This window comes from Heterobasidion irregulare (assembly GCF_000320585.1).
Source record: "Heterobasidion irregulare TC 32-1 unplaced genomic scaffold scaffold_01, whole genome shotgun sequence".
Lineage (NCBI taxonomy): Eukaryota > Fungi > Basidiomycota > Agaricomycetes > Russulales > Bondarzewiaceae > Heterobasidion > Heterobasidion irregulare.
This window is the reverse complement of record NW_009258197.1, coordinates 2960173-2985505: the sequence shown is the minus strand read 5'-3', so window position 1 is coordinate 2985505 and position 25333 is coordinate 2960173. Positions and strand designations below refer to the sequence as shown.

Here is a 25333-nt window from a genome sequence, read left to right as displayed (position 1 = left end):
CTGGTCAGGAAGCGCCGCATATAGGATGCGTTGTATTCACCACGAGAAAAAGGAGTCCGAAGCGGTCTCGAAACGAAGGCAAAGAGAGTAGTGCCGCTAGGGCAGACTATGAACGAGAGGAAAGACCAGCGCGTAACCCGGTCAGAGAGGCAAAAGGCAAGAGGACGGCTGCTGGCACGGTCCAGCCGAGCGCGATGAAGCTGCTGCCTGGAGGAAAGGGAGGAGGGGCCACGAAAGAAAGAAGGGAAGAAAGGGAGTCGGAGAGGCTGGCGCCCTGCCTGCGAATTCAGTCACTTCAAGTAAGACGCCTCGACGCTTGCGTTCGGGCAGCCATGACAACCTTTCGATCCGGCCTCGCGTGTTCCTCCCGCCGCCGACCGTAGCGTCCCTTGCCCGTTCCTCCGCCAGCCTCTGCCTGCTGCAAGGCGCTCGGGCGCTCAAGACAGCCCTCCCAATCCTCCCGCAATAATCTCATATACTTCGCAATCTCGCCTCGCCGCTTTGCATCTCGCTCAACGCCGCTCCATCGCCCCAGTCACGCTCCCATCATCACGCACGCCTCGAACCCAGCACAGCCTGTAGCACGGCCATGCGCACATGAGTACCTCACCGAGATATCCGACAAGCACCGCGAACCCGTTCATATATGTATTATATACATACCGAAGGCAACACCTACCAAAAGCCCACTGCAGCGCATCGCGATGAACGCGCGCCGATCGCTGGCCTCGCCAAGTACGTGATCTGAACAATCTCGATGCAATTGAAGAAAGCTGTACAGCCGGCAGCGAACAATGTAGGGCACATCACCCTTACTTACTCCGTTCCACTTCTCACCGGTTGTAACAACAATGATAAAAACCACGATGCATCACGTCTGATACCAATGGCGCTCGCCCAAAAACCAGTGCGTCCGCTTCTCCTCATCTTCATCAAGTGGGAAGAGTCCGCTTCCCAGCGACCTCATTTGCTCCGCCGTTCTCCGCTTGATAAAGCCCTCCTCAGACAGATATCTCACGGCCTCCATCACTTCCTGTCTGTCGTACACAGACCTCAGCCTCCAGCACACCTCAGCCTGCCGACACAAACCATCAGATAATGATGGGATCGGCGCGCTGTGATCGACTTACCTGGGAAATCCCCGGGCGATACACGATCGTTCCAATCACCGCCCGGAGTGCGGCGTCCCAAACATCAACCATTTTCCGCCCCGAAATGTCGATCCAGCGGCGCGGGAAAACCCTCATCGGCGGTTCCGCAGAGATGGTGACCGCCCATGCCCGTGCATATGCCGAGGAAACGACGCGTAGAGTAGCATAACCCGCGCAGAAAATCAGCGGTACAGTGTCTTCCATGAGTTGTTCCATCACGGACACGATATTGTCGGGGTCATATGCTGGTAATTGATCCTGTGCGTCCGAAGACGTGAATCACCCATGCACATTGAGAACTTGATCACTCACCAAAATACTTCTCTTCGATACGCCTGCCCCCTCAGCGGCTTGAACAACAGCCAAAATGCGCGCGCTTATGTCCCGGTCGCGTGCATTCAACCTAGCAAAAATCAATTCTCGTTCCGTTTGCAGACACGCTTGACAGTCCGTCACGCCCGTTCGACTTGTCAAGCTGCAGCAGGCAATATCACCGCTCATCGTCTGACCGTGCTGTCCTTCTTTACTGGAGGCGGCGCGCGGAATGAGCGCGGGGTCGATTTGAGAGACCGGGACGGGACTCTGCCCATCCGCTTCTGAGGCGATGTGAAACTGGACAAAAATGGCAGGCTCGATCTGATCATCATCTGAAATTGCTTCGTTTCAGTGAAATATCAGAAACACGTGAAGCGAGGGTGCTTGCCAGCCTTCTTGCTGTTCCAATCGATAGCGACTCGGGCGGCTCTTGGCTGCGAGGTATCAATCTTGAATTCGACCTGGTTTTGCTGGGTCAGCAGGATGTCGTGCATCGAAGAATCGGGTGATCACTTTGTCTTCCGACGTCGCCTGCACCAACGCTGCTAAATCGCCATCACTGCTGAGAAGATCCCATTCTCGCCAAACTATTTCTTGTTCTCCGTACGACGCCTCTAAAGAGGATGCGTCTTGAAAAGTATCATGAGGTATGGATCCGCCGATGGCATTCTGATTCCTGCAGTTCAGGATCAGCGAGACAAATTAAGGAATATCTGATATGTCTCGCAAAACTGACATCTCGGATATTTTGAATATTCTCCCTGGCTTTGATTTTTTTGGGTCCTTCACTAGCTTGGAAAGAACTCCCCGACTCAGGAGATTGGATCCGGCGATGGCCACGGGCTGCTCGCCGATACCATGAAGGAGGGCGGAAGCTTGATTGGAATCGTAATCTTCATGTGGGGTTCCAAAGACCATCTAGCATGAGAGTTTTAGTCAAAATCAGTTGAAGCGAATGAAGAATTTGGGGATGGAAGACCTTGAGGGCAGACTCGGCGACGTGAGTGGTGTCAGTGGCGAGGTGCGAAGTTGGAGGCATCTCTTCAACGTCAGTCGTGAAGGGATGCTGCAGCATAGCTTTCTCGCGACCCTCTTCAACGTTAAGGTTCCAGACGACATCCCATATAGGGGTTACAGTGAACTTTTCCTCAATTGCCCACTCACAACTTTGCCCCATGATGTCTGCTGGTAAAGCAAAACTTGCATCCCGTTCCACATATCCAACACGCCTGGGACAGTATCTCAGTTCGGTGTGACCACGATGGACTAACTCACGTACATGGCATTCTTGTCGATGTGTCTCCGCAGAAATTCTATGTGCTTCGCAAGGTCAAAATTGGACGTGCTTTTGGGATCAGCATCTGGCAACAGCTCTGTGCCTCGATGTTGCAGCCAAAGGGTGTACCATTTATCTTCAAGGCGCTTCAGGTAGGTCAACATACTCGGCGATTCTCGCATGTGGCCCACACGCTGTCTGACGGAATTTCTGGGAACAGCAGGGAATACCTGATCGAAGGCAGACAGATCCTGGCGCATGCCTCGGCAACGAGCATTGATAATGACGAATGCATCGCGGGCCAGTTCATCGAAGTCCCGATCCCATTGAAAGCGATGTCTGCGTCCGGGACGCTTGACTCCAGGCTGCTCCTCTCCTACTTTTTACATGATGTTAGATTGCATTCATCTCAGTTTGAGCTTGACGTACTAGGTTCATCAGCTTTCGTACTTCTCCTTTTGCGCTTTGATTCTTCTTTCTGACGCGGAGGCCCTTGCTTGGTGATCAATTCCTCGACCGACTTTTCTGGTGCATTGGTTACGACTGGAGGAACAGCTGCCCTCGCACCAACAGCAAAAGCTAGTATTGGGGCAGACATCAACACAGTCTCGGCTGCTATCTGCGCCTCCTTGATTGCCCGAGAAATTTCGCCATCCCAATTGGTTTTGCCGACAGTGAAGACATTCATATACTTTGTGCGAACTCGACCCACTCTGGAGGCTGCCGTGCCTTTTAGAACGTCAGGATGAACTCGGCGAAGGAGCTCGTCCCAGTCTTTAGCACGTTGCTCCTTGGCTATGGCAGCTTTCTTCGCTATCAAGCTCTTCGCTTCCGCGGCGGTTCTACGAGGTGCCCTGGCGCCAGATACATTCTCAGCATCCTGCTCCTTTTGTTTCTCGATTCGACGACGAGCCCGTTCCAGTTCATGTCTCCGTTTCGTGCGCGCCTTGTCTAAGAACTCCCGCACGACGACGATCGGGGCGCTGACAACCCAACATAACTTCTCTAAAGAATCCACCGTATTTTCCTGATCCTGCAAAGGATTCTCCAAGTGTATACCAAGAGAATTTTGCAAGTATGCACGCTGATGCCATGTAAGGTCATACGAGGCATCCCAGGACATTTTGCGACGTATCCAACCCTTTAATGCAGGATCGACAGACGCGGGCCCCGTTGAACTGGACATAGGGGGGCATGATGCATTCTTTGCAAATGCATAATCAGTGCATGCCCTTTGAAGTTCATCCCAGAATCGGGCAGCAGCAGCACTGGACTGAACAGGCATATCTCTCCAGAAGGGTGGGGATGTTCCCGAAAGGGTCCACAAATGGACAGGAGCGGTCGTATTGAAACGCCAATACAAAGGAGCTGACGCAAGGCTCCCCGGAATCCATTCATTGGCGAGCACATCGAAAGCCTGTGGATGTTCCCCGTTTGGTGCGCACCGAATAGTTGGGACCTCCGCATCTGAAACTTTTAGAGGAGACACCAATTTCAAGCACATGAGGGCATGGAGCATATCGAGGAACCGCGAACGTGGCCTCGATCGCCCGATCTGTAGAGATGTGTGGAGAGCAGGGGGTAGATGCCTGACCAACGCCTTCCTTCCTTCGCTGGTCTCCAGGAGTCGGGTCAATGCTTCTTCGTGTACCAAAGTCGAGACCAGGGAGCAGTACATATCTAGGGGAAGGTCGCTCGTGTAAAATGACAGATGGACAATTCGTAGATCCGTGGATACGATCCAAGGAGAATCAGGTTCAGTCTCAAATGCTTTGAGAGTAAAAAGGTGCATCGCGCGCATTCTCAACCCTTTGGCGAGAATGTATCCGTATTTCTGAGAAAGAGTTGACTTTTCTGTTAAAAGAACTTCGCGGATTGTAGCGTCATCGTATTCAAATAGTTGCATGGCTCTTTCTCCGTTCCTGTTCCAACGTTCCAAGTCAAGTGATGGCTTATCTCTTTGTAAGAGCTGAAGGGGAAGGGCAGGACGTTGGACGACCAGTGGTTTGGCAGTCATAAAGGTCGGTTCAGTTGTCTGTATGACAGGCTGTTGTGTGATAGAAAGGTTGCGTCCCAGAGCGGCGAGAAACGCATTGATTTGCTCTTGACTAACAGATGGTAGGTGAACGATACGGACAAGGCGGCTACTTCCTGTGGGTAAGACGACAGACGTTTTGAGGCTCTTGATATCTCCATGACTCTCCATAGTGTCGAGCGTGGCGTCTAGAGTGCGTTTGTCGACCCTAATACCAGGAAGACTGCTGGTTGCGTCCCCTGCAGACGCCATCGATTCGACAAGAGACATATGCGCATCCAGAAAATCCTTTGAGGTGGCGTTGCCAATACCCTGGAGCTCTTCAAGGACCTTCAGGAGTTCATTCTCCCGACGCAGTTGGGAGACATTGCCCTGAGTTCGAAGACGTTTTTGGATACCCTGAGTTTTCTGCCGCTTTGCAAGGTGTTGTACCCCACTATCATCGCCAGAGACCCGCTTGCCAGGTGCGACTGTATGTGGAGAGAGCAATGCGTGCGCATCGGCCGACGATCCGTTGGCCTTGAGTTAACAAATGAGCAAACGGAGCGTAGTGCGCAACCTATGTGGCTTACCGTGGAGGTTGTCGGGGCCTGTAATTCATGAGGGATTTCCGAGAGAAGTGCAGGATCGATGGGTATGTCAATACTCATCAAGTTGGACGAGCCACTGCATGTGGCAGCAGCTGAAGTCAGTACGGTGACTTCTCGACCGACAGGAGTAGTCGATTCAGCATGCATAAGAACTGGAGATGCCTCAAGAGCACTTGAGATTTCCTGCGAGGATGCATCGTTCACTTGTTGAGTGCGAGAAATCACCTGCACGGGAGTACGTGGTTCAGCTGGTAAATTTGGCGGATGGTCTGTAGGTCCTCTCCGTGCAACAACCTTTGTTTTCCTCGGCGAGCGCCGAAGGGGAATGTCGTCTGGAACATCTGCCACTGGCTGGTCGGTCGCTCGGGACATCAATGTGTCAACAATCTCAGATGGAAGCTTCGTCACGCCATCAGGTGGTACAGATAGCTTTACGTCCATGTTCTTTGTTGGAGACTGTCCGGGCTCCTTAGAGAAAATTTCGCTCGTTGTCCGATCAGTAGAGAAGATCGCCTTTTTGCGCGAACGACCACGCTTTTTCGGCGAAGTTTTTATTATCGCTACAGAATCGGATGGACCATCTGCCTGCGGCTCTGGTGCCGTTGCAATACTTGTTAACTGCCTAGTTTTCGGTGGGCGATCACGGACCTTGGGCAGTGGAGGGGCAGTAGGGCCCGAATTCTCTTCGTCGATTGTGTTGGGCAACTGCAGGCCTGCATCTCGATCTATCAACTCCTGAGTGAGGATCTCGTCGGCTTGAACGGGACGCCTTTTGGGTGGGCGTCCTCTCTTCTTTGGAGGTGGCTGAACGGAACTTGACCTCTCGACTGGACCGTCGTCTCTCTTTCGCTTTTTTCCCTTTTGGGTTTTACTAGGGCCCCTTGCGCCTGAACCTTTCTCCGACCTCCCTTTCTTAATGCCTCCTCCAACTGTAAGTTTGTTTTGTTGGGCAGTACTGCTTTTGCTCTGAAAGCCATCCATGAAGTCTTTGAGGGCCTCTTCGCTTTGGTAGAACATCTCTGCAGTAATCGGTGCGAACTCGCCTGCACCAGACCAATCAATAGAGCAATACTTGATCCGCGAAGCATCCAGTTTATCACGGATGACTACGGCTTGGCAGTGTGGGATCGTGTAGTAACGGAATCGACGTTCGCGAGCGTGAGACTCCATGAGCTGGGCAAGGCCAAGGTCACTGAGATGATATGGCGGTAAGTTAGCTTCCAGACGGCTTAATAAAAGCTCTATAGTGCGCTTGTCGAAGTTACATAATGCACATGAAATTTCCTAACAGAAATGGATAAGGTTTTTCGGTCCTTCCTGAAGAAAGGTACCACACAACTCACGCTTAGAGTCAGCCCGGACGCGCCAGTAGATTCAAGAACGTTGATGATCTGCTTGTGGAGCGTAATATTCAATTTGAGGCCTTCCTTCTCCGAGTCTGAAATGAGGGTTTAGATATACGTAGATTAATTGAACGGGTGAAGACGCACTCGCTATCCTCGCCATTTGTAGATTGACATCTGGCGTACCCTGAGGTACGTTGATGGCTTCTCCCTGCTGCGCGCTTCCCGCTTCGTCTTCCTGTACCAATCTGATACAGGCGATCTTCGCCTTTGGCAGGCGCTTATTACTACTTGCGACTAAGACTTTTTCTATCGAACCCTCTTCTACGAGCTCGCGGAGGCGGTTTTGAAAGAAACGACGATCGGTTTTGGTAGGATTAGAAAAGCCCTAAAAATTGGTGTGAGTTTGAAAGATGATAAAGGTAAGGGAGACATACGATGGTCACTAGCAGATTTTGAGCAGGATGAATTCTGTTATCTGAGGCCATCAATAGCTTAATGATCCTGGCCCGCACGAGCGGAAGACTTGACAGATGCCGAGCGTCCATGGGATCAAATTGAACACGTAAAGACGATGATTCCCCGCCTTGAACGTCATCTCCCTCTTCCACGAGTTGGAGAGATTCGTGTCCCGCAGTCGCGTGCGCCTCCTCATCACGGATCTCTCTCCATGATGAACTGCGTTCGAAGAAATGCTTGTGAATACAAAAATTCGAGCCGACACCACCTCGGCGGAGTTTGACGATGAGATCAAGGTCGATGAGCTGCTTGACAAGGTAAAAGCACGTCTTCTGGTCGTATTGAGTTTTTTTGCCGAGTTCTACGACGCTCAGGCCGCGTTCGCGACCGCGCGTGATTAATTGTAGCGCGGTATAAACCATGGGGCTTAGTTTGGATGGCTAGATGAGCTAGACGGATGAGCATCAACCCCCCTCTCTGCAATAGTGAAAACTGACTCTGTGATGCAGCCCAGTAATGGCGACAAATGATGATTCGCCATCGACGGCAATCCTCAAGGTATCTCCGTACTGAATCTTTAGCTCGGCCAACGATTTTGATTTCGCTTCAGGGATGATATCCAATTGCGTCACTTGTGCTGGTTCCGTGTCCCCGTCCCTTGCTTTTGTCTTGTTATTTTGCGGAGCGACAAATACTTCCGTTGGTACGCCCGGGGGGACCACTCCTATGCGCACAGTTGGCTGCTGTACAATTAGAGACCACACAAACACAAGATATGCCTCGTCGACATTCTGTGTAAGTGAGGCTATATGCTGCGAGAAGAAATCGCTGACAAAATCGCGAAGACGAGAAACATCACAGCCTGAAAGAAAAGTTTTAATTTTTTTTTCGAGAGTAAAGTGGAGGTGGGATGTGGGATACAGCAGGATTCGATCCCGAGCATCTCAACGTCGATAGTATGACCCAAGCGGCATCTATCACATGATGATAAAGACCTCACCTAGATCTCCATCGAAGGCAAGCTCACGGAGGCAATGATGCACGAGGCCGTCCATCGCAACTGATTGGTAGAAGAGGACAGGAAAACGCTGCTATATGCTTAAATCACGGGAGGGCTGGGTAACGTGAGTAGCGTATAATCTAACATCAGAACCAGACTCACAGAAGTAAAAGCTTGTTTATATGTGGAGAGGGACTGAACCGTTGCCTTGAGAAAATGATACAATGTCGTCGAATGGAGAACTACAAAGGGTTGCCGTTGTGCTCTTTCGTCGAGCGGCGTCGAAGGATTCGTCAAACGTGAGACTGCGTGATGCGTGACGTCACCAAATCTGAGTGTACACAATGCGCTTATTTCTAGAAACAATCTCCAATGCCAGAGCAGAGAGATATGATCGATGGATGATTGCGTTATATATGTAATGACAGACTCCATCATCGGCGACAAGCACCCCAAGTAAATCCAACTCATGTACTACGGGGGAAAAAGACATGAAATGTAGCGTAATGTCGTGGTATGGAGGGCGGAGGTGCGGGGCGCCAAGTGGTGACGCTTTTAAAAATCTAGGTGCGACGGTATAAAGTAGGTCTAAAGCATCACATAGAAACCCCATAAAAAGAGACGAGACTGTCCTCACGAATGGAACCAAGAAACAAGCACTCGTCTCTTACGCAGACACTCGTGCCGGCTGCGAGTCCTTCGCTTCCTCCCATAAGTTCCGCAGTACATCGGTGAACCCGACCTTGCCCAACTGTGCGTTCTGCTCGAATCGATGCGCTAACCAGTTTTCTAACTTGTCAGCCATACTCCGCCACATTGCCATTCGAGCCTGGATCTCGGCTGTTTGATGGAAATGTGTTCGACCATTGGGGGCAGGCGAGTATCGAATACTCTCGAAACATGTCGCGAATTGCGATAATGAGAGATTTACAGATGATATTGTGGTTGATTGTGTTGATGGGTCAACGAACGAAATTTCCCGCACAAACGCATCTTCAGAGCCACCAAAGAGCTGAGATGACAAGGTATCATGAGCAAGGCTAAGTACGTGATGATAGAAGTGAATGGATGTACCTTGACAATCCATCCTGGTGCTCGCTGTTTGCAACCAAGGATCCGTTCGGTGCGGATGATACCAGTTCGTGGATCAACAGAACGGTCTACGACATCGACAGTCACAACATGAGAGCAGTGTGGGTTGGGATACTTGTGCCACATCCCAATGATGACATGTGCCCATGAATGACTGAGCATTGGCGTCATGAGTCAGTGAAGGTGGAGGCTATAGAACTCGATACAACGCACTCATAGGTGAATGACTGCGAGAAGTAATGCATCTATCAATAACTCGACGACGGCCCCAAAAAGGAGGGAGGAGGCGAGTACAAGTACAAGGGAAGGGCGCCGGAGGTGGAGATTGTGTGGGAAAAGAGAAGAGCGGGGATGCAGGTTGTGCACCGGAACGTGATTGAAAATGGAGTATGGGGGAGTACACTGCTCCGACTCGACCCGTTCTTCTCACGGTATCTCCTAACCCTGAATTCAGTTTGCCACGCCAATCTCCGCGCGGCAGTCTCTGTCCTTGCCAGCGTTCTGCAGAGTGAGTTTCTTTCTTGTAATTTCGTAGCGGCCATTCTCAAAAGGCGTTGAACGAACAGAAAAGCCCCCGGTATGCCTCGCCCACACGACCTTTGTGCCAGGGTTCAGAATGCTTTCCGCGCACGTCATCAAAAAGTCTCAGTACCACATACCACGCAAAACCTCGGCATCCTCTCTATTCTCCTCCGCGCCGGCTTCATCTCTAACATATCACGCGGCACCATTGAATCGGCCTCTCCCAATAACTTCAATGCTGCAGGTCCTGCACAGCAGCGGATATGGGCTGATCTCAAGTACCGCAATGACCGGCCTGTGCTGGGCGGTATGGAACTCATCAGCAAGCCGAGCAAGCGCATCTTCATGGGAATTGACGAGATTCGTCGGATCTGTTCGGGCAGACGGGCACAAACAGTGAAGCCTTTGGGAATGGGTGAGATTGCGGTTGTACGGACGAAAAGCAAGGAGCACGAGTGGTTGGAAGCGAGGGAGGCTTTACGGCTCAACCTTGATGGCGAGGTTGTGTGCAGAGCTCATTGACTGGGTTCCTCCGTGAGCCTTTTTGACGTTCTCTGTTTATGATTCTCATATTAATAAGGCGCCACTAGTTCTCAGCATTAGCAGTTTGTTTGAGGGCTCAATACATGGTATTTCCAAGCCTCTATTCATTGTCGAATTCTTGATACTGCTCTTCAGCATAGCCATGGTGCTGAAGAACAGCACACTTAGATTCATAAGCTTTAAAATATCTACGATCCACCTGCTGGGTGTGTCAAATATCGTTATATCCGGTACGGTAATACACGCAAGCTGCCTCATGCGATTCTATACAGCCCATGTCATCATTACATTAGTTCGATGTATCGTCTTTCAGGACCCCTCAGTCGTCTCCAACAGTAACGACAAACGTGCCTTCATCTTCGGTCTGCAGCGGTTAGTGAATCAGCCGTCTAGTAGCGCATTATGGCATGGATGAAAACTTACACTTCAAGCAACTTGACCTCTAATGCTTGTTTCTCTTCTTGTAGAGCCAACCGCCTTTCAGCGTTCAGCTTAGTGCTGAATCAAACCGAAGGTTAGTGACATGTATGTCTTGGTGTAAAGGTCGCAATACATACAAGACATATCCGCCCTGCCCATCGTAATGCAAAATCATGGAATGGTATTTCCACAAGGAAGGTCGATGTGACACTGTCAGAAGCGTGATGCCGAGTTCTGTGGCGTGGTCCATCATCAACCCCTCTATATCTGCGGGGACTAATGATGTCGCTTCATCCAGAACGGCGTACTGTCAACAGAATACTGGTCAGCACCGACTAAGGCCGCAGGGAAGATAAATACCTTGGGTTTGTGATAGAATAACCTGGCCCACGCGATCTTTTGTTTATCCCCTCCACTCAGCGCATCACGCCATTCTCTAGCAGCATCCCAACCCCCCTCTCGCTCCACGACGCTCTCCATTCGCACGAAAGAGAGGATACGAAGAAGATCATGGTCGGTAATATGCCCTTGTGTCGAACATGTTTGTCAATAATTCTAGGTGAATCACAATGAACCGGGCTGACGTCTTTCCATGTCCACTTTAGAGTGAGGATAGATCACTTGGTCTCGAAGAGTCCCGATTGGGAGGTATGGCCGTTGAGGGATAAGTATGAAACGGTCCGCTGGTGGTTTGTAGACCGTCCCACCTGTGTATCACAAGCAAATTTAATGCGCTATCATCTGAATACACAAAATATTACGGTACCGTAGACGGGCCAGAGGCCCCCGAGGATGCGGAATAACGAGGATTTTCCACAGCCTATTATAGGTCAGCCTCGAAGGACCATTGCACATCGTAGAGAGTTACTGACCATTGGGTCCGACGATCAGCAGGTGTTGCTGTTACAAATTTGAGACAGCTAATGCCGGGAATGCAGAGTATGATACGCACGCCAGGTTTGACATGGAAACTTAAGCTCTTCACCAAGATGTCGCCATTAGGTGTGACGATGGGCACGCCCTCAAACCGTATCTCTTCTGATTCGATGATTTGTCCCCGGCCTTGCAGGACTGAATATAACATGAAATCTGAGCTCAACTATTTGACAAAAGAAACTTACTTTGAGCGTTCTCCTCCGTACTCGCGCTGCTAACCAACGTTTTTTCAAATTTGCCCTCCTTTGCGTCTTTCATCGTATCGAGAAGTGTAGACACGCGCGAAGTGTAGCCCGCGAGTTCCGCGAGATCTTTGTATGAGTACATGACACGACCAAAAGCATCTGATTTTATGTCTTTTTAGTTAGAATAGATGAGATAAATTCGAGAAACTTGCCCGATGCAGAGAGCAATAAGCGACGATTTGTTACGAAGCCTAAATGGGGTACAAGAAATCAGCGATTAATGGGGCAGTTTAATCGGTTGGCAGAAGTTCGAACCTTCTGTCCGGCTTCCGAGATCAACAGCATGCACTCCTGGAATTTTAAAGAATACCGGGATTGCACAAATAACCAGCTGCCAGAAATCAGGAGGCTTAGCCAGCGACTTCTAAGCGGTAATAGCAATTTTGTGCGACTTACTCCAAAGCTTCCCCACAGCCATTTCACAATCCCCTCTTCTACACAACCATGCCACCAACGACCCTGTAAGACCCGGTTCTCGTGCATGACAAGCCCAGCATATTCTCGGTCCACCAGCATTTTCTCAGCCTCTTCACCTCCGAAGAATGCAATTTCTTCTGCGAATTCAGCAATACGCGAATGTGTATGGCGCAAAGACCCAGATAATTGAGCGGACAGCGCTGTGTACGCGCCAAAAGGTGGAGTCATGCGACGAACTAAAGAGCAGGGATTAATAACAGCGCGGTCAACCTCGGAATTCTGACATACGCAAAGCAGCTGACAGTTGTACTAGCACTGTCAACAGAACGAGACCCTCGGCGCCGACATTTTGAGACAATTGATAATTGTACAAGATCACGTCAAGGACAGGTTTCGCCATGTTCGCGTAGATGGCAGCAAGATGCGAGGAGAAACGCTGGATGTCATGAGTGATCATTCTAGTGAAGGTTAGGTTATTGATCAGATTGATTAGATACAACATCTGCGGAAGGTAAGGGTTCTTACTGATCAGGATTCTTTATACGATCATCGAGGTTAGCTAACGGCAAGTAGCCCACTTAGGTATAAGACACTGCAGATCAGACTGTTTGGCTCACATAGTTTGTAATATACTTTGTCCTGGGGATCCTCTTGTTCGTTTCCAAGATATTCGTGAAGTACCTCCTTCGTGAGGCGCGTTCGATAGGCAATCGCAAGCTTATTCTGCACATAACTGAGCCAACTATTGGTCCATGTCGCAGGAATGGCGACAAGGAGCCAGCGCGAGATATTAAAGAGGAATGGCAGCGTTTCAGCACGCACGAGTGAAGCAACAATCCTGAATTGCAGGTGAGCGTTCAGCCAGGCTGCATCTGTCATTATTGATCGCACTCACTTTCCATCGAGAGCTGCTACATAAAGTGATATTGCTGTACGAAATATAAGCAGACTCGAATGCATGAAGAGTAGCAAAGCCTCTTTAGATCGCAAGCTGGGTATAACTATTCGAAGGATTTTCGATAAGCGTTCATAGAATACTGCATCTACCTGTATTGAGGACATCGTATGTGTGAATTGAATTTCAAGTTCTAAGTGTGCGGACGTACAGCGACTCTGGGAGGTTTGCCAGCATCTCCTCCCTTCCCTCCTTTGTTGTCTTTTCCTTTGCGGGAACTCGACGAGCTTTGTTTCGCTGAAAGACCTCGATAAGTGGTTCCGAGAACGTAGAGAATGAAGCTGGTGGTCAAAGCGCGTTGGATTATAGGACGATGGGAAGAGTACGACCTGGCAAGTTGACCGAGATAAGCCCTGCTTGGCCTCAAAGTCGACAATACTGGCATTGGGAGGTGTTCGTCGCGTCTATACGAAGAGTGGGCGACTAAGAGTGAGATGTGTGGTCCGAGGAGATTGACATGTGATTTTTCGAGAGGCCAAACGTGGGGTAACCACGTGGGCTGAATTGCCGCCGGCACTCAGGCTGCGAAGCACTACGAGCAAGTTGAACAATCAGGTCTTACGCTGTAAACCCACTATTGAGTACCATCTACAGCAGCTGAGACGTCCTCTTTCCGATAACGAAAAACTAGATCCAATTGATTTGTTGAGCGGCTCTTACCCACTCAATCACCTCGATCCAATTATGAACCCGCCAAATCGCATCGTTTGGTGTGAGCTCTACATCCTCCTCCTTCCACCACTCTCTACCTCCTTCTATGTCAAGCCTTTCGTGAAATGCCCACTCGTCGTCCGTGTTTACTCGCTTATTCCATTCGTAGTTACCGAAGAGAAGCACCGGTCTCCGCCCTTCCCTTCCGAAGGTGATGGCTGTTTCCATCAGATCGTCAATGAGGAGCTTTGCATCTATTAGGATGCATATCTGTGGAACGTGTAGTAAAATTTCGATGAACATCTGAGGGAATGTTAGCACAACTCTACCTGAAGCTTTTGCAAGGTCGTCCCGATGTAGCGACCATTGTTTCCAGTGGTTTCTTCAGGCTGAGAGGAGAACACAACACATTCAAACATCCCTTAGAAACCTATCCTTTAAGAATGTATATACTGATACTAACAGCATCCGTACCGTCGAAGTACTTCTCCAGCCATTTTACTGTACTATCAGCTTCACTAGCCATGATCCTCGCTGATACGACGATCAAACTGAATCCCATGTCGCGGAGAGTCTTAAGGCCATTGTGAGCCCCTGGGACGGGTTTCGCATGCTGCAATTCATCTGCTGCATAGAATTGTTTGACTTTATTGAGGGTTTCAGGTACGGTGCCCCATCCCGGATTCTACAGAATATTCAGTCAAAAGAGGTAAAATGCCAGGATAAATGAGGTGACCTTGTACCACATAGAGTCTAATATAGGCAAATACTTTGACTTAGAAGGACATTGGCATGCACGGAGAATGTCACTTACAATAGAATGAATCCAAAGACATATTGGTTTTGAAAACCTTGTTATGCCCTGGAGAATCTAGACTTTAAATCTGGCTTCAAGACTCGGGAACATAAAAACAACGCGCAGTCGGCCACACATTGACTTGTTTGACTGAGTACGTCGTCCAGGTCGACGGCGATCACAGGGCCCTTTCGCGAAACGATGGCTAACAAACTTTTGACGAGGTTAATTTGATGGCTCCCTGGGTTGAACTCGAGAGACATCATGGGCCAAGTCTGAGAAAGATGTTCCTCGCAGTTCGAAGTGACGTCGGTGTACACACTATACAGATGCAAACTTATCGTGCACGTGCTACATCCTACTACCGTCCAGAAATGCCCCACATCTCGCAATCGGAAACTGAATAGCATGGTCAAAACACCAATTGCGAAAACAGTCATCCATCGCATACAAAAAAAATTGCATGATCTCTTCCGGACCTCGCAAAGCTAGACTTGACCGAAGGGTAATCACCAAATGACGCCAGGCATTGAGTCCATGAATGATGACAGATGATGACCAAAAGTCGGCGAAGCCAGCAGCTGCGGCGACAGTTTTTGCGTCTGACAATAGTGCTTACATTCTGTAGAACAAGCTATGACAAAAAAAGCCCGTACGCCGAATTCAGGCTATAAGCGTGGACATTCACGCAACTTGTTGGATCTGTCAGTACCTAAATGTCAACATCCAGTCAGCGGCAAGAGATTGGGATGAATCACCTTGCCAGTCTCGACTGCATATAGCCATCCTGTCACTTTTGTTTCTTTCAACAGCAGGGGGTGGCTCTCCAGGAATGCCACGTCCTTCTTCACTGCTCCTTCCAGATCGTTAAACTCGTGGAAATGCAGATCGTTTACCAATTTCGCGACCTCATCATCTCCCGGAGAAGAAGACTTGATTATATCGCGCAAGTGCTCCGTCTCAAAAGTCAGCATGCCGCAGTCGGTGTGATGAAAGATGGCAATTTCGCGCGTCCCAAGAAGACGTTGAGAGATGACAATGCTCCGAATGGCATCTGCACTTTGGAAAATGTCAACTTACGAGCGATCGAAATTCGGTTGAGGAAAACTCACGCTACACCACCAGCATTGCGAATGATATGGGCATCGCCTTCATGAAGGCCCAGGTGAGCTTCAGGACTGAAGAAGTTGCAGCGTAAGTAAGAATTTCAAGCACGTTTCCAGGAGGCCTCACAGCAGGCGAGCATCCATGCATGTTACTAGAGCCGACATAAGGCGGTAAGGTCAGGTCACATACTGTGATAAGAAAAATCCTGCTTGCCTACGATAAGCTTCTTGGCAGGTGGGAGTGGTAAAGCACCTTTGTCGTCAAAAGTTGCGACGTACGCCTCATTGGCCTTTGCGAATTCAGTGTTGGCAGACATCGTCAAGAGTCTTGGATTTGTTCTTACTATTACAGACTTTATACAAATTGAGGCCCTGTATTCGGAGGATCCTGTATGCTGCCTTTACCACGTCAGCGATTGCGATCCATGACGCAATCACTGTCAAAGGTGAGAATGTGCTCACGCGTGAAGTGAATCCGCGGTCAATTCGGGCCAAGGTTCCCTTACCACCTGAGATTTCGAGAGTTAGTGGCGATGCGACCCCACATGCACCAGAATTAACAGCCGAGGGTCATGATAATTCGAATTTCAAGGGTGTGAATGGAGCAGAACCTCAAGAGGCGATTTCGCCTTATGCCAAGTGCGCTCGAGTACCTGAGAATAACGGATGGGTTCCGCATAGGCACACACACTTTCAAACATAATTGTGTACTCTGTGGGCATACGAGAACCAAGAGCGTTCAGAGTCGTTACACAATGTACGTCGAAAAGTCGGCAGACAAGTGATGGACGAGTCATGGTCCTCGATGGCTTACAATGTCTAGTTTCCATGGATGACACGGGTCCGCTCAGTATGTATTCGTGACTCGATTCACATCGAAGTCATGACATACCTGGGTCGTCCCTGACATACATACTCCCATGGCTCTTCAAACAATTCACTCAAAGCTGATGTCGCGAGATGTGCAAATGGTGGAATCATGCATAGGCGCATTTTGAGGCTGGAGTACGAAAGGTTCGTCAATGGAGCTGCCCATTCATGCGTTCATGCACGAAGCGGAGTACACGAAAAGAATCTCCACTCTCTGCTGAGGCGGCTAGTCATCTTTCCCACGGCTATGTGTAAGGTCCCAGTGCTCTGACTTGGCCAGTGACTCTCGCGCTATAAACAATGTCTGTCCTTCAGATTCACGATCTACTCAAGCCGGCCGACCTTGCCACATCACAACAACGGGCTCTAGGCATCTTGAATCTGAGGCACAATGACCCTGGAGATATCGATATCTCTACTCTCGTTGCCGCTGTAGATGACGCTCGTGTACAGCATGACAGCTTCTGGACTATAGTGCGTGCCCTCTATGAATAGCCAAATAATCACTCATCAAACATTCACAGCTTAGCTCGCTGCATCTAAGCAAAGCACAGACGAATTAATATCAACAACTCGCTTCACTGCGTCAGAACATCTACACACTGCGCAAGAGCTGTCACTCTTGCGCCATTCGCTCGCAGATGAACTCTCAACGATCACATCCGAGCTTGTTTCATCCATGTCAGATGGGCGGCCTACTCTGCTGGAAGACATTGAAGTTATGCATCGGAATCTGAAAGAGCTAGATAGCATGAAAACGTATGTGCACGTCATTGAGCGGGCACTAAGCATGAGGTATGATGAGCTTTTCCTGTCTATTCGGGTGTTCTGACTCGCGCCTAGTGAAGCCGCTATTGCAGAGATACGGGATAGCAATCCTATCACAGTGTCTGTCTATCGATCCTTGCGAACGTTTGTTTCATCTGTGAACACAACATGTTCTCAAGTATCAGATGTCACTGGCCAGCCCAGCAGCGATCTGCGTCTCGTCTCGTTTCTGGAGGAGCTTCAAGATAGAACCTGGTCAGCCATGAAAAGCACACTATCAGCGTATGTATTTTCACCTTCGTTTCTTGTGATCCAAGTCGTTGAATCTCTCTCAGTCTCCTTCTCGCTGTCATGGAACGACTTCATTGGCCAATGCCTGTCGACTTTTCGTTAGCCACTGAAGACGACAAAAGAACCTTTTCAAAAGCTTTTTCAAACCTAATCAAATTGCAAGTTTTGTGAGTCTGTCGCTTCTGTAACATGCTGTGCGGTCATTGAACCAGTCTCTTTGAAGTGGAGAGCAAATACACTCGTCTCAGGAGTCCTCAGAGAAGGATGCACTGTACCCCATCCAGGCCCTTGTTCAACCAGTCTCATTACGATTTAAGTATCATTTTGAGGGTTCACGGCAGACGAATAAATTAGACAAAGTAAGCACCAATCCATATGCAATCGGTTGAAGTATTGACCCCAGTTCCATGAAGCCCGAATGGTATTTTACCCATATTTTGAATGTTTCCCATGAACATCGTCCGTTCATGGAAGATGTCGTTCAACAACTTCTGTCGGCGACCCAGTATCGGGACGTCAACGCATGGGTACAGTGATTTGCAGTGTTTATCGACATGTCGTTGATTCCCTCATTTGCAGGCTGAGTTCACTCATGCTCTTCTGCCACTTCTTTCACGTCGTTTAAAGCGAACGATGTCGTCTCTTCTTTCTCATCCACCATTGCTTGCACACACGATATATCAGGCATTGTCGTTCGATGCAGCACTGAAGGAGGAAGGCTTCTCGCTCGCGGGAACGATGGTCGGGCGCAACGCCGGTGTAAAGTCATGGGACGGAATTAGCGAAGTTGTTCTAGGACGAAAGGAATGGTTCGACCGGTGGGTAGAAGGCGAGCGAGCATGTGAGCTGCCCGTTCGCGACTTCTACATCCTCGGGTTTAATGCGTCCAATTTTATCCACTAGTCGCCTTGGACCAGTATCACGATATCATCGGCTCTCCTGAGGCATGGCTCATTGCGGACGACGACGCTCACTCTGAAGAGAATCGTGTCGCTACCCGCGAGCTTCGCCCAACGAATTCCGCCCGACGACTGAAGGCATTGGTTGAACAGGTTACTGATCGCTACACCCCTATCCCGCAATTTAGCCAGCGGGCCCGCTTTCTGATCGATGTTCAGCTTCCACTTCTCGAATTGTATCACGGTAGGATCGGGTCTTCCTTGGATGCGTTCGAGACTTTGTCTAGCGCTCTCGTGAGAGCGGTTCCTGGTGCACTCACAAGTGATGGGAGAGAAAAAGGTCGCCTGACGAGTGGCGTCGAGGGCGTTGTGCGGTTGTGCAAAGCTTTGGTCAGTGCGAAGTGGATATCTGCTGCGATGGTGGGCTGGGGAGAAGACTTAGTAAGCGCTGGTTCTATTCAAATATGATTCCAGTGACTGAGCCCACTGCAGTTTTTCCTGGAGTTATGGACCGAGATTAATCGACGCGCCGCTCTTCGCGTCCGTGCAGAAACGCATCCTTCTCTGCCTGATCCAAAAGATTCTTCAAATGAGACTCCGGATGGTACCATATTTGAGGAGTTGGTGACTCAATACGAGAAGCTGGTTGCAAGAGTGGAAGACATGATTATTCAGCAAATATGCGGGGAGGTCGAAGGGGCATTGAAAGCCCATCTATTGAAGTATGAGCTTCCTCCTTTGTCTATTTCTCAGCTGAGGATCGTTCCATAGTCAGGGCATCCCAAACAGTTCTCCGGATCTTTCTGTATCCACCATCGCCATTTCGCCTGCACTGCTGCCAGCTCTGTCCACTCTCTCCTCACACTTATCCGTTCTAAGCCGCACTCTGCCGCATAGCACCACCATCTCTCTTTACCGCAACATTGCCACCAATCTTTCGACACATATTCTGCAGAGGAACATCTTGTATCGAGGTCACCATCGGCTTGCACCCGCGGAAGGTAAGATCCTCCACGGCGAGTGCGAACTTTGGGTGGAGACGTGCAGACAGGCGTTAGGCAGCATTAGCATGGGCCCGAGAGGCCGCGTTGAGGCTCCTTGGCGACGACTGCTTGAGGCGGGAAGAGTGGTAGGTGCGGAAGGCGAACGATGGGATGCGATCGTGGCCGCTTCGTTCGGGACTCTGAGTGACGATGAGTGGGGGGCCCGCATGACAGATCTGGTGGATGAAACAGAGCTGAGTAGGGGCGAAGTTTGTATGATTGCAAAGACTCGGACCGACTGCGATTACTGATTTGTGTAAGCAATCCATTAATCAGGCCCACTTCCGCTGTGTTTCCGCCTTCTCGTTATCCATGTGCCCTCTGGAGTTTTTCATGAGCGTGTATCAGAACTTCCTTTCATCCATCTGTTTGGAAGTTTTCGCGCCTGTCCAAATAGGCATCCGCCAGCTGAAAGAGGACAGCACACGTCATGCATCATGGACAGTCAGATTATTTTATAACGTGACCGCGGGGCCTATATATGAAAGTACACTGGGCATGTTATCGATTACACGGGAAAAGGCTCACGTCACAGCAAGAGATCGCAAACAGACGACAGTCAAAAAGCCAGCTATCAAAGCTTATATACGATGCCCTCGCTGAGCATGATTTCTTCCGCATCTGTCATGACCTGACAAGCCGCCGTGGCCTCGGCTGTCCCGAACAGCGAGTCTGTGTCTAGTCCGGTATTGACCGCAGTAACAAGATCCGCAAGGAATACTGTATCGTCATCCTGCATTGTCGTAGCCCAGAGTTTTGCCAACCTAGTCCGGAAGAGCTGAAGTCTGCAACGCCGGGTTCATTCATCGAGTTAATTGTGTTCAGAAGGCCATGCATGGTGTGATGGAAACCCCACCTTTCAGGGCGGATAGCCCCGGCTTCATTTGTTCCAGCTAGTGTCTCGTCGTCCATGTCTAGGTCTTGCGTGGTCCTATGTACAGTCTGCGAGCCTTCTCTGTCGACAGCACCTTGGTAACGAGGCGATCCCGGTCCCGAAGCAGCCGACTTGACAAGATCATCCTTGAGGGGCATCTCGGTCATCCGTTTAGGTTCCTCTTCGTCCTCCGTGGCCTCTTCCTCTTCGTCCTCTTCACCCTCTTCGCCGCTGTCGTTATCGCCCCGCCGTAAAGCTCCACCGTTATTGAGCTTTCGTTTTTTGCGCCGCTGCCGGTTGGGAACATCCTTAAACAGGGCATACCGCATAATTGCTTCCGCTGCCGATGCGTCTGTGCTCTCGACTTTGGGCGACAAGCGCGCTTTCGCGTGAGCAGTAGCCATGCGGATCAGCGTCTCCAGGGTACGCGCCGTAAGAGGCGATGTCTGTGGCGCAATCATGAAGTTCGAGTTTTTCCAAGAGAGATGATATGGACGCACCCGCTTCTTGCCTTCCTCCTCGCTCTGATTTCTCAGTTGTGCATACACAGTGACGATTAAGTCCGCCGCACCCTTCGTGAGCACCGGCTGTGGCTTGCTCTTCGCATACTGGATGTACTTTTTAATAAAAGCCATGCTGAGCACTCGCATCTTTTTGCTTTTTGCCCTTGTCTTTGGAGCGGCACCCTGTACGCCAATGTGGAGCAATGGATCAAATTTCTCAAAGGCGCTGGTCTCTACTGCTTCACCATCAGGATTGGTGCTTGGCCCATCGATAGACAGATGCTGTGAGAGGACGTCTTGCACCGGCGTGCCCTCTTCCACTCCAGGAGGGATATAACGATGCATCCGGAGGACATGATCAGCGATCATGCGATCTCGTACTTCTTCCACATCATCTGTGACGATGAAGAGCAAATCAAAACGAGACAGAAGCGAGTCCGGAAGGGCGATATTCTTGTGCGGATCTTTGTGAATGTCGTACTGAAAGAGATTATATCAAGAGATTATGAAACTTCAGGAAGAGAGCTAAATATACCTGGCCATAAATCGGGTTCGCCGCAGCAACGACACTACACCGTGCATTCAAACTGGTGTGAATGCCCGCCTTTGCGATCGTAACGGTCTGTTGCTCCATGACTTCATGGATGGCCACTCGGTCAATATCCGACATCTTGTCGAACTCGTCGATGCACACGACGCCTCTGTCGGCCAACACCATAGCCCCAGCTTCTAAGCGGCGTTCGCCGGTGTCCTTGTCGGTAGTAACAGCCGCTGTAAGACCGACGCCCGAGCTACCTCGTCCGGTCGTTGCAATGGCGAGTGGGGCGATGTTGAGCACGAAGCGCAGTAACTGCGACTTGGCAGTTGACGGATCGCCCACCATCAACAAGTTGATATCACCTCGGATATGTGTGCCATTTGGCAAATTTTTCTCTGCACCACCTAGAAGCAGGAGAAGGATGGCCCTCTTGATATAGTCGTGACCATAGATCGATGGAGCAAGTGACTGAGAAAGCAGCTCGAAAATGTTCTTCTCGTGCTTCGCTAGATGATTGATTGTCCGAATATCCGAATCCGTGAGAGGCGTCTGAGCGATGCCCCCTCCAGCTTTGGAGGACAGCAGTATGATGTTGCTCGCTAGGATGACGGTCCTATGAAGGTGTAATTTGACGTTGTACAACACAACGGATTATATGACGACATACCTGAACGTTCCATTCGTACCACCAGTACTGCGATAGACTCCAACCATCTGAATGCGATCGCCGGGTTTGCATTCATCCACGAGGTCATCATCCAGTATGACATCTGTGCTCCGGGGCAACTGCCCAGCGGGTGCTCGCTCGGGCATTTCTTGAATACTGATGCGCTGATGATCTCGAAAGGTGGAAAAGCCATACTCCATCTGCAAAGGATGTCCCTCATCATCTGTCTGTGGGGTCACAGCCGATGTCGGTGGAAGATTGGAAGTGGACGAGGTGGCATCACGATATTCCCGTGCATGAAAGAGGCTAGTGTCGGGGCAATAATGGACAGACCTCAGCATCTTTGGACGGACTAGAGAGCAACGCGTCACGATGCCCTCAAGGGAAATCATTTGTCCAAGATGTGATGCACGGAGGGTGCGTGGACTGACGTGATGGTCACCAAAAGATCCTCTGAAACCAATGCGATATCCCTTTCCCTCAATCTCGTGTTTTTCTGAGTCAAATACCTGCTGCACGACAGTGACGAGAGCATCATCAAAGGCGCTAAGATATTCGACTGGTTGCTTGAGAAGCCCGTCAGCAAATTCGCGTCGATAGTCACGGAGATCATCTATGTTAACGATGAGACGCGTCTGGTCCAGACGAAGCATGCGATGAATGTCATCTTTGTAGTTGTAGAGGGGAGACTCGGAGGTGAGAAATTCTTCAAAGATGCGCGTCCGGTCGCGCATCAAGTCATCTTGTGGGACAGGTTCATCGAGCAGTGACATGGCGGTGGTGAGGTAGAGGAAAGTACAATGATAGACATTGAATTGCACTATTGCAAACGCGTCGCGAAACGGCCTGCCCTAAAGCGCTGCCAACCCTAACCCTGAACGCTGCTGCTGCCCGATATGAGTATCTATCTTAACGGGTAGTGGCAGACCGTGGCCCATCTGCATCGGTCACTCTTCTGATTTTTGTGTTTTAGTGCTTCCCTGCATAAAAGTCCCATTCTCCGATGCAATCATGGAAGCGTTGCTCGCCATCGCTCTATGCCATGATTTCCCCTCATGATACTGCTTTCGTTCCCAAGGTTCTTCTCCCGTCATCCATCACGTCTCATCACGTCCGCTCTAACTTCGACCTGGCGATTCCCATGCACCACATCTCCGGAGGGCGCTCCCTTCGCTCTTCCGAGCAAACCGCCGGCCCTGCGATTCCCTCGGCATCCATTGACGCCTCTGTCTCATTAGATGGCTTATTTATGCGTTTCAGCGAGGATGTCCATGGCGTGTCCTTGATCCAATTCCATACGATGATCCGATTCAGAACAACTTTCTGCAGATCAAAAATTGACACTTCAGAATCCACGACCGTTGATGTGAGTTGCATTCACATCGGAAGCAGAGAGAAAATGAGCAAGCCTTCGTGCATAGTCAGATGGATCAATCCATTGCAAGCCAGATGCTGCGATACCACGGTAAAGAGACGAAATAAAGGAATGCCTATGTCCATCCAAAAATTCTCATCCTTGACGATGATTTCTCAGGCTGTCCGGCAGGGGAATTACGCGTGAATGACTGCAATGAATAACAGCCAAATTGGATGATGTACTGAACACTAACATACAGACGCCCTCGCCCCATCGCTTCCCAATACCAGCCAATAAGTAAATTACGATAACTGCAAGTGCGCGATGGCCAAGTAAACAATACACCTCCCAAGATAGATCGCCGAGAAAAGAAACAGTTCGAAGTGGTAGCGCAGCAAATAGGCCAAACGAATGTGAAGGGCATAACGCGATTCGTGAACGAAAGGAAGGGGAATGGATCATGCATGCATGACCCAAACACTCAAGAAACACGAGACAATGGGTGCAGGTGAGTCATCATCCATCTGGTCAGGGCAAGACTCAGTCAGGTCCAGGAGCAATTCGACAAAAATGCACGTACTTTGCGAGATGACCAGCTGACTACCAATCCACCGATCCAGCACCACCGCCACCGTTCGCTCTTCGCCAGTCGATAGAGCCACCGCCTCCACCCCCGTTGCCTCGCTTCCAATCGATAGATCCTCCTCCACCGCCACCATTGCCCCGTTTCCAGTCCACCGATCCTCCACCACCACCGCCGTTCCCTCTCTTCCAGTCCACCGACCCCGCTCCGCCCCCACCGTTTCCTCGCCTCCAGTCAACAGAGCCTGCACCTCCTCCACCATTCCCGCGCTTCCAGTCCACCGACCCAGCGCCGCCACCACCGTTCCCTCTCTTCCAGTCGATAGAACCACCACCGCCGCCACCGTTCCCGCGCTGAGAATAAAATTGAGGACGAAAACAGAGAAATCGAAGATCGGAATGAACTCACGGATTGAAGGTCCTCTGCCAAATCCGGCGCTGCTATCTGTTATCAACGGTGGGAGAATCAAGTCAGATACGGAGACAGAGCGGGAGGGGTGGAAGAAGAGACGGACTGGAGACGCGGAAACCAGAGGACTGCAGAGAATGAAAAACAAAGCGAGAGGGGTATATGTTGAGAGCAGCTTCATCGTGGAGCACGGAGTTGAGAGAAGGAGTGACGAGGGTCGGGACGTTCTTATAGGATGCACACAAGTAGGAACGCTTGGCCTGTTCGAGGCACACGTGTCAGGCATCCAGGCACACATTATTCATACAGCGTCGCAAAAATAAGAGGTCTCTGAGGACCGCTTGGACCCCTGGTCTCAGACAGCCTGTCGCTCTCTCCGACCCTGCCATCTCGTCACACAACAATCTTGTCTCGCGCAAACAAGCCAGAGACACAGACGACCCTCCCGCCGTACCCCCCTTTTGTCTTCTTTCTCAACACATCCAGCAAATATCTCTCACTGCCATCGCCCTTTCAAATTCGTCACCTGCCTCAGGCCATGAACGTTTCCGTGCGGGTCGCCGGAACCCCCTGCCGCCCGGTCCATTGATCATCCACACCGTTCTGTTGCGCCACCCCGTGGTGTATCCGGAATACTTAGACTTGGAAGAGTTCGGATATAGCCCTCAGGTTCCTGTGTT

The 25333-nt window shown here is 50.3% G+C and overlaps 11 protein-coding genes across 11 annotated transcripts; 2 read left to right on the top strand and 9 right to left on the bottom strand.

The window, feature by feature from the left end:
- Positions 1-871: 871 nt before the first annotated feature.
- On the bottom strand, positions 872-1355 carry HETIRDRAFT_308274 (uncharacterized protein; the record flags this gene model as incomplete). The annotated part of the gene is made up of 2 exons (XM_009543201.1): positions 872-1075; positions 1131-1355. 2 exons carry the CDS (start codon positions 1353-1355, stop codon positions 872-874), a joined length of 429 nt encoding a protein of 142 aa, XP_009541496.1.
- Positions 1356-1430: 75 nt separating this feature from the next.
- On the bottom strand, positions 1431-8387 carry HETIRDRAFT_59772 (uncharacterized protein; the record flags this gene model as incomplete). The annotated part of the gene is made up of 15 exons (XM_009542124.1): positions 8332-8387; positions 8170-8284; positions 7667-8031; positions 7148-7609; positions 6897-7098; positions 6711-6805; positions 5979-6651; positions 5350-5699; positions 3172-5149; positions 2746-3118; positions 2446-2695; positions 2203-2231; positions 1980-2142; positions 1834-1927; positions 1431-1798 (listed from the first exon to the last, which is right to left on the bottom strand). Exons 2-15 carry the CDS (start codon positions 8222-8224, stop codon positions 1431-1433), a joined length of 5457 nt encoding a protein of 1818 aa, XP_009540419.1. The 5' UTR covers positions 8225-8284; positions 8332-8387.
- Positions 8388-8552: 165 nt separating this feature from the next.
- On the bottom strand, positions 8553-9602 carry HETIRDRAFT_31570 (uncharacterized protein). Its single transcript, XM_009542002.1, has 3 exons — positions 9475-9602; positions 9244-9415; positions 8553-9181 (listed from the first exon to the last, which is right to left on the bottom strand). Exons 1-3 carry the CDS (start codon positions 9504-9506, stop codon positions 8837-8839), a joined length of 549 nt encoding a protein of 182 aa, XP_009540297.1. The 5' UTR covers positions 9507-9602; the 3' UTR covers positions 8553-8836.
- Positions 9603-9840: 238 nt separating this feature from the next.
- Positions 9841-10305, top strand: HETIRDRAFT_307517 (uncharacterized protein; the record flags this gene model as incomplete). Its single annotated transcript, XM_009543200.1, has 1 exon — positions 9841-10305. The coding sequence occupies one exon, from the start codon at positions 9841-9843 to the stop codon at positions 10303-10305; it is 465 nt and encodes a 154-aa protein (XP_009541495.1).
- A 225-nt stretch (positions 10306-10530) lies between these two features.
- HETIRDRAFT_154035 (ABC transporter) lies at positions 10531-13684 on the bottom strand (the record flags this gene model as incomplete). The annotated part of the gene is made up of 17 exons (XM_009543199.1): positions 10531-10690; positions 10750-10824; positions 10884-11053; positions 11107-11273; positions 11331-11453; positions 11513-11566; positions 11619-11646; positions 11699-11817; positions 11868-12026; positions 12080-12118; positions 12183-12258; positions 12324-12580; positions 12633-12802; positions 12870-12903; positions 12962-13182; positions 13240-13391; positions 13451-13684. 17 exons carry the CDS (start codon positions 13682-13684, stop codon positions 10636-10638), a joined length of 2133 nt encoding a protein of 710 aa, XP_009541494.1. The 3' UTR covers positions 10531-10635.
- A 266-nt stretch (positions 13685-13950) lies between these two features.
- On the bottom strand, positions 13951-14937 carry HETIRDRAFT_241060 (uncharacterized protein; the record flags this gene model as incomplete). Its single annotated transcript, XM_009543198.1, has 6 exons — positions 13951-14220; positions 14280-14371; positions 14425-14635; positions 14687-14703; positions 14765-14826; positions 14867-14937. Coding segments are annotated over 6 exons (723 nt in total), but the record flags the coding sequence as incomplete, so codon positions are not given.
- Positions 14938-15344: 407 nt separating this feature from the next.
- Positions 15345-16169, bottom strand: HETIRDRAFT_469770 (uncharacterized protein; the record flags this gene model as incomplete). The annotated part of the gene is made up of 5 exons (XM_009543197.1): positions 15345-15448; positions 15505-15805; positions 15859-15924; positions 15980-16004; positions 16043-16169. The coding sequence occupies 5 exons, from the start codon at positions 16167-16169 to the stop codon at positions 15431-15433; spliced, it is 537 nt and encodes a 178-aa protein (XP_009541492.1). The 3' UTR covers positions 15345-15430.
- An 853-nt stretch (positions 16170-17022) lies between these two features.
- HETIRDRAFT_469768 (uncharacterized protein) lies at positions 17023-20053 on the top strand (the record flags this gene model as incomplete). The annotated part of the gene is made up of 10 exons (XM_009543196.1): positions 17023-17196; positions 17252-17517; positions 17566-17772; positions 17826-17948; positions 18005-18140; positions 18195-18308; positions 18361-18622; positions 18685-19121; positions 19173-19402; positions 19452-20053. The coding sequence occupies 10 exons, from the start codon at positions 17023-17025 to the stop codon at positions 19972-19974; spliced, it is 2472 nt and encodes an 823-aa protein (XP_009541491.1). The 3' UTR covers positions 19975-20053.
- A 244-nt stretch (positions 20054-20297) lies between these two features.
- On the bottom strand, positions 20298-23078 carry HETIRDRAFT_424354 (uncharacterized protein; the record flags this gene model as incomplete). Its single annotated transcript, XM_009543195.1, has 6 exons — positions 20298-20508; positions 20580-21043; positions 21098-21580; positions 21636-22251; positions 22306-22611; positions 22639-23078. 6 exons carry the CDS (start codon positions 23076-23078, stop codon positions 20298-20300), a joined length of 2520 nt encoding a protein of 839 aa, XP_009541490.1.
- A 717-nt stretch (positions 23079-23795) lies between these two features.
- HETIRDRAFT_167173 (uncharacterized protein) lies at positions 23796-24086 on the bottom strand (the record flags this gene model as incomplete). The annotated part of the gene is made up of 1 exon (XM_009543194.1): positions 23796-24086. The coding sequence occupies one exon, from the start codon at positions 24084-24086 to the stop codon at positions 23796-23798; it is 291 nt and encodes a 96-aa protein (XP_009541489.1).
- Positions 24087-24178: 92 nt separating this feature from the next.
- Positions 24179-24507, bottom strand: HETIRDRAFT_167172 (uncharacterized protein; the record flags this gene model as incomplete). Its single annotated transcript, XM_009543193.1, has 2 exons — positions 24179-24186; positions 24243-24507. The coding sequence occupies 2 exons, from the start codon at positions 24505-24507 to the stop codon at positions 24179-24181; spliced, it is 273 nt and encodes a 90-aa protein (XP_009541488.1).
- Between the last annotated feature and the right edge of the window lie 826 nt (positions 24508-25333).

Coding starts and splice junctions, on each gene's coding strand:
- HETIRDRAFT_31570 (XM_009542002.1), bottom strand. CDS start 9,506: ATGCATTACTTCTCGCAGTCATTCACCTATGA. Junction 9,416..9,474: donor TCGCAGTCATTCACCTATGA/GTGCGTTGTATC, acceptor GCCAATGCTCAG/TCATTCATGGGCACATGTCA. Junction 9,182..9,243: donor CACCAGGATGGATTGTCAAG/GTACATCCATTC, acceptor TTGTCATCTCAG/CTCTTTGGTGGCTCTGAAGA.